This window comes from Alternaria burnsii (genome assembly GCF_013036055.1).
Source record: "Alternaria burnsii strain CBS107.38 chromosome Unknown 744, whole genome shotgun sequence".
Taxonomy (NCBI): Eukaryota; Fungi; Ascomycota; class Dothideomycetes; order Pleosporales; family Pleosporaceae; genus Alternaria; species Alternaria burnsii.
This window is the reverse complement of record NW_024066119.1, coordinates 1,005,421-1,016,521: the sequence shown is the minus strand read 5'-3', so window position 1 is coordinate 1,016,521 and position 11,101 is coordinate 1,005,421. Positions and strand designations below refer to the sequence as shown.

Below are 11,101 nucleotides of genomic sequence, written 5' to 3'. Positions count from 1 at the left end.
AGTGGAAATAGGGCTGCTGGTAGTGTTGTGGTGGCACACGTGTGTATGTCGAATGCGATCTGGGTAGGCTGGTGCGTATAGGTGAGGTGCTGCGGCGGTATCGTTCTTGGTGGTGGAGTTGGGAGTCGTATTCGTAGGTTGATGTGTAGGAGTGGTGCTGCTTTCTAGGCATTCTTTCCGAGGGTGAACGTTGTCGTAAGGTGGTGAATCGGGGCGGTATGTAGTATCTGCTTTCTCTCTCTCTTTCTTGATCCCGTCCCCGTTCCCTTTCCTTTACCCTTGCGCGTTCTCTCTCCCTCTGCCTTTCTTCCTCGGCTATCCTGATCGCCCTGCTCGAGCGGCCTTGAGCAGGCGGTAGGTCGAAATGTACGTGCCTGCTCGCCGTCTTCTTGAGGCTACTCTTTCGAGGAGTTCTGTCCGGCTGTGGTGCTTGTACGGGTCCAACGTATCTCCAGGTACTGGTCTTCACAGGTCTGTGGGATGTAATTGGTCGTGAGCACGATGTTTCGTAGTAGGAACTGTAGCGACGTGGTTCAGTGTATGAGTAGGGTCTGGACATGTAAGTTGTGTCGTATGATCTTGCTGTGAGGTTGTGAGGATAGGGGTAAGGTGAAAGGTATGTTGAAGAGCAGGGAGGAGGAGCAGAAGTGTATCGGTACATGATTGCTCCTTCTTCTTTCCATGCCTTTTGTGATAGAGAATACGATACTTCTCTACACAATGCAAACAATTATCGTGCCATGATCAGTGGAGGAAAGATATTGGTAGTCTACGTCAGGTACATTTGCGAAAGATTAAGAACTCTTCGCGCAGGTTCATGGTAGCACACGATACTCATAGTATGGCGTCCCGTGCTTGTAAGCAAGTCGATAGGTAGTCATGGCTCGTGGGAGTCACAGTCGCACAGAACCACATCGCGTTCCTGCTTCCCCGGACTGCCATGTGTTGGATATGTATCGCGCCTATTGAGTCCTATATCTGGAAAGTAGAAGTGAAAGTTTGAGAGCAAGCCAAACGTACTTGAAGTCTTCTTCTCTACTGACTTGATCAACTTGGCTGGGGTGAAGAACAAACTCATGACAATGCAATTGAGAGAAAGAAAAAGCATGAAGACGACATAGAGGAAGTAGCGATTGGATGTGATGGAAAAGTAGACAGCAGAAGAAGGTAAGGAGCTGCCCCAGGAGATGACCAATTTGTGCAATCGTTCCTCCTTTGGATGCTGCTCTGTTACAGCATCGACATCTCGCGGACTCGTCTCCCTGTGATATTTCCAGACATTGCGAATGATTGTTGACCACAATTCTCGGTTTACAAACACGATCATACGAACACGCAAGGGTTTAAAACATTTTTACACCTCTATACAGAAACCTCAGTCAAATCTGCGAAGCTCCAACGTATTGATCTGGACTGATGGCAGCTACACTCAAAGTCGTAGCGGTTGTTCGATGAAAATTTACATTTCCGCGTAATGGACATCCAGTCAAGCTTTTCCATGAATACTCCTGTGGGTCATCTACTAACGCTCTCCAGCTTCGTTGCTGCATGACATTGCCAGCCGCGCCACTCAGCTTCGCTTCCATTGCAACGGTCTATCAAACGCGTGAGGATCCTGGCCTGATACTTCGCAATGCGCTCCGTGTTACTCTACTCGCTTGCGTTGGGCATCGTCGAAGTCAAAGTCCCTTAACCCTGACCTTTGAATGACTTGCTGATGATGTGCACAACGGTCGCGGCGTGCAGTGGCATTTCGGTCGTACTCTGTCATTTGCGGTCCGGTTTCAGGCCTTCATCCTCTGTTGGGCAGCAAACTCCCATGTCGCTCTTCGCACGGCTCACCAACCGCGGCAATGACCTGGTCAGAACTCAAGCTGTAGATGTTCACAATACGGTCTCTCCGCACAAGCGAGCAGTTATGATTGCTTACGAGTCGATGCGCAGCATCGAGCGATCGATTGCGCTCGAGAGAGGTCGCCATTCCGAGGGCCCCACAAGGACCCTGCGCTCTTTCGAACACCTTGAGAAGGACCTGATGTCTCGTTATGTGGAGAATCTTGAGCACATTCATTGTGCATGTCTGATACAGGCATACCGTGGCTTCCAAGGCCCCGAAGTTGCGGTCTGACATTTTCGGGACCGCAGAGGGGTCCGACTTGGTGTATCGTGAACCGCGAACAGCAAGCCGGACTACTCCACAATAATACCTTTGGAGGTACAAAGCAACTCTTGGAGACATGGACAAGCTCTATTGGAGCAAATGAGGCTAATAGCTGACAAGGTACAGCTACCTCTCTGATTGAACTGGAAGTGGACTCCGTACCGTCTCATCATGCCACATGTACTGACATGGTGCTCTCCAACACCATGCACGACAAATCTCTCGGATCTCTTGTCACAGAGAAACCGCGTGTTTTCTGAAAGGGCCGAGTTGTATCAGCCGTTCGCTTGCGAACTCATTCCGTTTTGGGGCTCGTTGCGATACGTGCCGGAACAGAGTTGTCACCGAATTGGAACCGACAGCCGCTGAGAAGCGGCTCGATAGTGCACATGCTCGTCTTGAAAGAAAGTCGAACCGAGTCGGGGAGATCACGACCGAGATCACGACCGAGATTGCACGGATTGCACGCTCCATGAGACGCGTACAGAAGGCGCTCAGAACATTCCAGGGTACCTCCAAATCTCTCCGGCAGTACAAGGCTCCACTGTAGGTGACTCTCGACGTTGGGGTTCCTGACCCCTCCCCTCCTGCCAGGGATTCTGCAATGCACCCCAGACCCTAGCTGCTTACCGGCAATCGTGACCAGAACGGTATTCCGGAGAATGTCTCCTAGTTGCGTGCGATAAACAGCCACCGATAAGTACCGGAGCCAAGGGCCCTATCTTGCATGCTCATCCTCGACGCACACCGATATGCTGCATACAAGCTGAGACAATGTTAATAATAATAGATGCATAAGGCGAATCTTGCGTTTGCAGAGGCATGTACCATTGCGGGGTATACCGTTACAATCTCGGCTACAGCTGCATTGCGGCTTTTCCTGTGGGAGCTGCCTCTAGCCGATGCGACGCCTGTCTAATCGGTGAGGGAGCATGCGTTCGATTGGCGAAGATGGAAGCCAACGGTAATCACAGCACGGTTTGTGTTACTTTTGCTGTCAACGTTTCGCGTGCGTGGGATGCGATTCGACGACCGGTGTCGTTGCTGCAGGCAGCATCTGGGGTGATGGCCCGAATGTGGACTCTGCTGTGAAAGGCGGGCAGTGAATTTGCTGACTATGACCTTTGTCATACTGCTAGACGCAGCTTTGGAGAGTTTACCGCTCTGGGCGCCTCACTTTCTCAACTTTGGTTAATGTCGACCTCCATGGTGTGTCATGCACCTTCTCTTTCGCCCAACATGGTAGTCTAGTCATCGTCGAACGTCAGAGAAAGTCGCTATCGATTCGCAACACGAATGCGACGTTAGCAGTGAATGAAGATCATGTTCCGGGGTCTATGAGATCTGCGGGGATGTCCTCCGCCTGTCCTTCCATAATGCTTACAGCATACGTACCTGGGCAACATCATGTGAATAACCGGTGAACTTTATGAGAAATTTTATCGATTGGTGTTGGCGTGCAGGAAATCCTTTGCTGTGTTCGCTCATGAGCGCGAAGCGAGCGCGATTTTGCAGCCTTACTCGCGAACATATATCAGGGTTACGAAGAAGCAAACACGAAAGCACGTGCTGAACCATCAAATCGAGCTATACAGCTATCGAGTCCAGCCTAGCGTTGGGTCGGAATCGACAACCGACACCATCATAGCATCGTGATCTCCAACAATAGACATCGGATTCGCGTTCAAATGCGATATCACATTCGCTCGGAGCTAGAACAGGTGACGAGTATGGCCTCAGGCATGATGTGATGATGTGCACCACGAACTTGAACAGGAACTTGCATTGCCGAAGGAAAGCGAGGTGTCGTAACCTTGTCCCGAACGCCCAACGCCATCGTCACGCGTTCACGCGACGGAGTCCTCTCCGCAGCGTCTCAATAACGCCTTTTTTCGCTAATTTCCCAGCATTCAGCACAAAAGATAGGCTCGCTGCTGCCCAACGCAACGCTTCACCGTATCAAACCTTACTCCGTTCCCGTGTCGTGTTGCAGTCCACCGTAGTTTCATCAGATGATTGCAAAGTCAACGGCGAGGTGGAGAAAGGTCCGACGGGCAGCCTGGAAAGCATTTGGACACTGCTCCATAGTACTAATACGCCGAAGACAGGATCGACGCTGTATTTGCGTAATGCGCGAAGGAATTAATTGGAGACAGGCAGGTAGACTTGCAGATTTTTTTTGGAGAACACAGGTCCCTGCTTCATGCAGATACGCGAGAGCAAGAAACCCAATTGCAACGAGATTATGCCGACTATTCTTACCCCAAAATGATCGACGCAGCAATGCGCGCGACCCATTCTAATCTTTGGAGCTCTTCGGGATAATGGGTAGTCCACGTATGATTCCCGAACCTCGGAATTATCGATCTGCGCTGTCCAAGCAAAATTGTGGGAGCATGATCGCAAAACTCGTACGACTTGCTTCACCGTACACACCTAGTTTGTAGTAGTGTGTAACCACAGGCAAGCCCCATTTCGGTGGTATCGACGCGACGTCACGTTCCGGAGGGCGGCATGTCAAGATACCTAGCACGTGGATAGTCATTAGCAAAAAAGCCAAGAAAGCCGTCATCGCAGTTCTTCAAACAGGAGTCAATTTTGAGGCCAGGGTCCAGGCTATCGAACAAGCGGCTTCTTCACCGGAAGCCTCCGTTACGTTTTTTCGACGAGCCGTCGGACGACCTCGGGAGGCGGCAATTAGCGCCGGGGCAGCGCAACCACCACCAGGAACAAGTGCTGCGCTCCTGTCAGACGTGCTAGTCAACCAAAGTTTTTGATTAAACTAGAGATATGATGCAAGATGAGCATGCTCCAAGGTTGCAGGATGCAAGACGCAGGTCGTGGTTCTTTTGCGGAATTCGTACCCTGATTAGGATTACTTGGACGTTGGAGGCGTTTTAACCTGATTATGCGGGCGGGTTGTTTTGTTTTGGGGGTGGGACAGATTGAAGGGTTTGGAGATCGCTTAGTCAATTTACCGCCGCCGTCGCCGTTCTATATCAAATTCGTTTTTGCGGTGTGGAAAAGGCACTAGCATGTCTGGAGACAGCATTGCCAGCCGGTCACATATCCGGTGAGAATATGGCAGATTCTAGTTTGCGCAGATGGAAGGTAGAAACGCGTAACGTGACGCATACGGCAGGTGGTTTGGCTTTGGTTCCAAGGTCTTGATTTTCGTTTTTTATTTTGTGATGCGCGCGAGGCGGCGCGCCTTCATGCAGAGGGTTAGCACGTGGATGCGTAGTACAGACACACAATATCCACTCACTCACACCTTTTCAATATGTGGTTGATGCAGTAAAGAGGATGCGGATTGACGCGCATTGCATTGCAGGTAGGTTGGGCATTGACTGAAGATCGTGGTTGACCACTAGTATGCAGGTGTGATGTTGCGCATATGGATGCTTTAGAGTCCGTTTGAAGTAGCAAAATCAATGATGGATAAGGGACCAGATGATCCTGTTCAACGAGCACGTAACGGCAACTATCATAAACCTCGAAGATACCTGACCTTGCTTTTTGCCTCTGAAGGTACATACCGGTCGGGCGAACCAGCGATCTCATATGTGTCTCGGGAAGATCCAGTTGCATAATCGACAGTAAGGATTCATTCAAGATAGAGTTTGCGATCTGTTCGAAACCATCCCGCGGTGCTGGAATCACTCTGATCGGTGAGGGATAATCATAATGGTGATAATTACAAAACAATTACTGCTGTTGTTCAATGTGAAGCTGTTCGCCTCCGCGGGTGGAAAATCGGCGAACAACAGCCGCACGAGCGAAACGGCTGAGGCGCTGCACCCGTGCGGACCAATCTTTCCACTCCAGGGCTGTTACCAAGACGGGTTGAGGCGTGCGACGCCACAGTATTAGACCGAGAAAGAGCCGCTAGTCATCACACGAAACAAGGTCATCTTGCATGTGTATACGCATCCGACGAAAAAGCATTTTCGAAATCCGTTGGATGAGAGCCACGGAAGGCGCTGCCGCGGACCTTTACATCGAGTCAACTGTTGCGCGAACGGTGTGTTCGAGGGTCCCGCAGCGAAAAGCAATACGGATGGATAATGGAAATGCGATGTTGATCCAATACAATGTATTTTCTGCAACCCGCGGCAGGGTTGTGTATGAGTGGCTTGGACCTAGAACCTCAAGATCTCCTACCAGCGAAAGCTAGCGAAAATCCAAGAAAGTTGACTCCGATTCCGACTCCACACCACCCTCCACAACGTTGCATAGTCCCCTAGTCTGATCGGTGAACGAAGAAGGGGAAGGGAGGGGAACAGACGGAAAAAACCCTGGGTATACCCATAACAGTGGTCGGCGAGCATCATAGAGGAAGAAACAATATAGGTGCAGTTGAGAAAACTTGTCCCCGCGATCCAAGCCTTGGACGCAACCGGGAATATGTTAATTCAGAAATGCGCGAGAAGAGATCCGAGACCAGAAGGAAAGAGAGGAGGAAATAATGATTCCGAAATGCTTAGTTTCAGCGCTAGCCGCCCAATGATGATGATAAGTTAAAACTTCCGTTTCGTTGCGTGTGCGTTTGCCGCGTGCATTTGATAATGCAACTCTGTCTTCTACAATAGCTGTCCTGATCGATGGTGTGGGAATAAGCGGCAAGAAGGAAACCAAAAAGCAAATATAAATGTCCAGAAAGAAACTGACGTGCAGCAGCGCCGGGGTCTACTCATGCAAGTCATCATGCACGTTCAGATCGGTATCGGGCCGTATCTGCCAGAGACAGTGGCGCATATCGGATGGCGATGGAGATCGGATGGCGGCCGCTGTACAGGATATCTCGATACATCGTCGGATGAGAGCGCAGCATAGGCGTCGGCATGGGCGTCGGCATGGGCGTTGGCACGCAAATGCGCGCGGCCGATATCAAGTATGTCGTCATGTTGATTGCTTCATTCGAGACCGTGTTGCCTCTGGACGTTCTTGAGAATCTCAAGATCCATGCGCAGAATGGGCGAGTTTTGCGCCACGTCGCTGATGACGGCGATGGTACGTCTGAAAAGGGCGGCGAGGTTGGCCTTGGTAAGCCAGGTGTCGCTTGGTAGGAGTGGGTATAATTTGGATTTGTACACCGAGGCTAGGACGAGCATATTGCCAAATTGTCTACCTTGAGTGTTAGCGGGCGGTGCCAAGCTTGAATTCAGATAGTGAAGACTTACGCGTGAAGTGTACCGAAAATGTTAGTCACAATAAGCCTCTTCTTGCGCGTAGGCTGGAAGTACTGGTATTGGCTACCAGGCTCTTCGCCTACACGATCAAACGCGATGGTACTCCGGATAGCGGCGTTGATACATTGGCAAGCGATCTTGATGATCTTGTGCTGGTCTTCGCTCAAGTCCACCATTTGTACGTTCCTGTTTGACGCCGCATTTCCGTAAGGTGATGGCGAGTTGTTCTGTGTTGCGCCGGTTGTTCCTGGAGGTGGGGGCGGGAACTCCAGCGTATGACTCGCGAGCTTAAGGTAGGGTCGCAACATCATGTACAGACCACCATAGTATTTGGCGCGTACACGAGCAATGTTGAGATCTGTCGAGGGGTATTCGTCGTCCGACCATGCCAATTCCGGTGTAAGCAGCTTCCTCCAGCCCTCAAGGATCTCTTTGTGAGTAAGCGCGTGGTGAGCAACTTCCTTGAAGCTCGTAGGGTCGAAGCTCATGCGACCACTGGGACCGTACAGAGCATTATGCGCAACGTTGAGGACAACTCGTAGGAAAGTCTGCGTGGAGTATAGTTTCATCATCAAATCTTGTCTTGGGCCTGCACGTACTTCGACATCTTGTTGCACAAAGTTGCTGTCCTGGTCCTGAGACCAGTTTTCGTTGACGCCTTCAGGGTACATGATCTCGCTTTGATGCGCAGAGATGCCGGAGGGCGGAAGCGTACTCATCTCTGCTAAGATATCGGATTCCAGCTGCAGAGCTGTCCAGTAGACACACATGACGAGGTTTAGTCTATAGCGCTCCTTGGAACTCCAGGTATGTCTCCTGTCGCTGTTCACACGGAGTAGTTTAGTGTAGTCGGCTTTGATGAGGACCAGGGCAATCCGGCAAGCGTTGTTAATCCAGCTCCAACTTTCCAGTACTCGTGCATACTGACTGAGGAATAGCGCAGCCAGCAGCATAGCCTGCGCATGTGCAACAGTGTTACCGCCCTGTTGGTTCCCAAGAATATCGGTGGCGTAGGCATAGTAAGCCATACCAGGTAGGAGGTCAATGTTCTTCGGGCGGTTCTCATCGGAAGTCTCGCTGTTGACACTGTTGAAACTACCGTTAGGATGAGGAGAATTTCGAATGTAACCCCATTCGCTGTGGACGTAAGGGTGTCGGTCATTCTGTGGCGCAGGCAGAGGGTCTTTGTGCGAGCATACTTTGCCCAAAGCAAGAACGAGCAGTACAATCGCGTTGCGCAATGATCGTTCAATCTCACCCCGACCCGAAGGGAGTCCCTCAAGATTACTCTCCGACCGCTTTCGCTTAACTCCGTGAACAGGAGCAGGCGAGTGGGCGTTCAGAGGCTTCGCGTCAGGACTGTATTGATCACTGAAGTCATTGAACATGCGCCTTAGTCTGTTCTCGTTCATGAAAGGATGGAAAATGTGCATGGTCTCCATGTACGACCGGAGTAGGTCGAACATGACATGGCGTCGAAAGTCGGGCCGACCGTCTGCGCCAAGCCCGTTCTCTTGCCGCGGCTTGGGCGGGAAGTATTCTCGAGGAGTGCTACCCGGTGTTGTCGTCCCAGCCGGGACCTCGGAAAATGGATATCCCCACAGACCTTCTTTGCCGGGTGCTGGTGAAGGCGCTTCTGAGTCGTTACTGCTCTCTGGGCTTCCAGGGCCTTGAGCTCCGTCGTTCAAGTCTTGGCCCTCACCGACACCCCAAACGCGCAGCAGTCCGCGGTCTTGCTCAAGCTGCATCGGGTAGTCTGAAACTTCACGGCCGTTGTCTATTAGCCTTCTCAGGTACGGGATGCCTGTATAGAAGCTAACCATCTGCTGCCATTCATCCAGCAACTTGTGCGCCGGCGTAGTGTGATCACCCTGCAGACCCGTTTGCTCTTTGGGGCTAGTCTCAGTGGCATGGCTGCGATCGGTCCTCACACTCTCAGCAGGGGTTGCCGGCTGTTGAGGAGGGGGCGCATACTGAGACTCTTGCTTGATAGAAGCCGATGCTTGCACACCCAAAGGCGACATCATGTTCGAGTGGGGAGCAATAGGTGACTCCATCTTCAGGTTGCTGTTGACTCGACCCATATGTCCTCTTCCCTGTATGGGAGTAGGCCATCTGGATGTGCCATGCTCTCTTGGGGGTGCGGAGAAAGAGGCTTCAGGCGAAGCGTGGTTCGACATCATCTCGTGGTTCCGTGATGGTGGAAGCCTACTCTCAACAGTCGATTTCCAGCCGTTGAATTGGTCCACAAACTGCGCCAGAACGTCGGAGATGCTGTTCACACTTTCTTGAAGTTGCATCATGCTTCTGTCTTGCCTACGGTGGGGGTCAGCGATGAACCAAAGGGAGGGATCGGGTAACGCACTTGGGTGGCGGGACATCCTTGTACTGGCAGTCGAAGTTGTTCTCCCGACAGAACTGGCACGGTCGAGCTTCATCACATTTCTGCTTTCGCGAACGACAGTGGTTACAGGCCTGGGTGGCGCGCACCTGCTTTCGTCGTATCTGCTGTGCGGTGCCATAGTCGTTCATGTACGGGGTCTGCGCGTAAGGTGTGACAGGAGGAGCGTATTGCTGGGCTGGTGGTGGCGGCTGTGCATGATATGGCGCTCCGTTGGGGTGTGCTCCAGGACTGATGGCGTGGTTGTATCCATTGGGTATGCTGCCATTGGGGCGATGCTCGTGGTTGATTGCCCACGGCTGGTGGTGGCCGCCATGCTCCATGGGAGTCTGACTTTGAGACTTCACGTCGACACTGATACTGACACTGGTGGACCGGGAACTCTGTGGCTCTGCTGGCGCAGTGGTCGTTTGAGGTGTGAGTGGGGGACGGTAGCTGGAAATTCGGTCCTGGGGGATCGTCACAGGAGATGCTCCAGTAACGCCATTGGGATGCTGACGAGGTGAGGGTATGTTCCGTGGGTCCGCAAGGGCACGAATATCAGATGGCGGAAGGGACGGTGAAGGAAGCGGTCCGGGATAGCCTGGGACGTGAGGAGGATACTGGTTAGATGGAACCGGTAAGCCGTGAGCACCGTAGGGCGGAGACGCCTGGACTAAAGTGGGATGAGACGGAGGTCGAGTGGGTTGGGTATGAGGCGGTGGAGGAGGGTGTGGAAATCCGTGGCCGTTATACTGCGGATGATCAAGATTGCCGGAGCCCAAACGAGCTCTCTTAGACTGGCCGGGCGCGTCAGGATCAGCCATCCTTAGATATGCCAGACGGAATCCGCTCAGGCCATGCGGCTATGTATGACAGACGACTACTGGGCAAAACGGATGGTCCCAGGACCACCAAACGGCAAAAGCCAGGAAGGTCGCGGGGGGTGGGCAGGCAGGTGGTGGAGAGGCGGCCTCGGCAGTCGCAGGGTCAGGAAAAGACCAATTCGCGGGAGTCAGCGAATAGCAGGTCAAAGATGATTTGCAGATGACAGCCCAACCCGCGTCATCGCCTGGAAGAGGGGAAGAGTTTGGAAAGCGTCGCAGGGCAAGTGCTCGGAGGCCAGAGTGGGATGCAGGACGGGAGCTTTCCTATGCCGCGTGCGCGAAGAAAGGACCTAGCCTTGGGCAAGACTCTCTTACCATGGAGCCGGAGACAACTATCCGAAGCAGGTAAGGCCCAGATGAATGAGTCGCGGACGGTCTATGCTGTCGACGTTTGCTGGCTTGGTCGGCGAAAAGTGGCGCTATTAAGACCGGGCCGTGCGAACGAAGGGGCCAGGGCGCAATCACAGAGGCGCGAAACTAA

The 11,101-nt window shown here is 52.3% G+C and overlaps 5 protein-coding genes across 5 annotated transcripts; 1 reads left to right on the top strand and 4 right to left on the bottom strand.

Annotated features, from left to right (window-relative positions):
* Positions 1-28: 28 nt before the first annotated feature.
* Positions 29-661, bottom strand: GT037_008808 (uncharacterized protein; the record flags this gene model as incomplete). Its single annotated transcript, XM_038933855.1, has 1 exon — positions 29-661. A coding segment is annotated over one exon (633 nt), but the record flags the coding sequence as incomplete, so codon positions are not given.
* A 301-nt stretch (positions 662-962) lies between these two features.
* Positions 963-1,226, bottom strand: GT037_008807 (uncharacterized protein; the record flags this gene model as incomplete). Its single annotated transcript, XM_038933854.1, has 1 exon — positions 963-1,226. A coding segment is annotated over one exon (264 nt), but the record flags the coding sequence as incomplete, so codon positions are not given.
* Positions 1,227-1,869: 643 nt separating this feature from the next.
* Positions 1,870-2,093, bottom strand: GT037_008806 (uncharacterized protein; the record flags this gene model as incomplete). Its single annotated transcript, XM_038933853.1, has 2 exons — positions 1,870-1,874; positions 1,931-2,093. The coding sequence occupies 2 exons, from the start codon at positions 2,091-2,093 to the stop codon at positions 1,870-1,872; spliced, it is 168 nt and encodes a 55-aa protein (XP_038783818.1).
* Positions 2,094-7,077: 4,984 nt separating this feature from the next.
* Positions 7,078-10,560, bottom strand: GT037_008805 (uncharacterized protein; the record flags this gene model as incomplete). Its single annotated transcript, XM_038933852.1, has 3 exons — positions 7,078-7,288; positions 7,345-9,669; positions 9,719-10,560. 3 exons carry the CDS (start codon positions 10,558-10,560, stop codon positions 7,078-7,080), a joined length of 3,378 nt encoding a protein of 1,125 aa, XP_038783817.1.
* A 33-nt stretch (positions 10,561-10,593) lies between these two features.
* Positions 10,594-10,773, top strand: GT037_008804 (uncharacterized protein; the record flags this gene model as incomplete). The annotated part of the gene is made up of 1 exon (XM_038933851.1): positions 10,594-10,773. The coding sequence occupies one exon, from the start codon at positions 10,594-10,596 to the stop codon at positions 10,771-10,773; it is 180 nt and encodes a 59-aa protein (XP_038783816.1).
* Between the last annotated feature and the right edge of the window lie 328 nt (positions 10,774-11,101).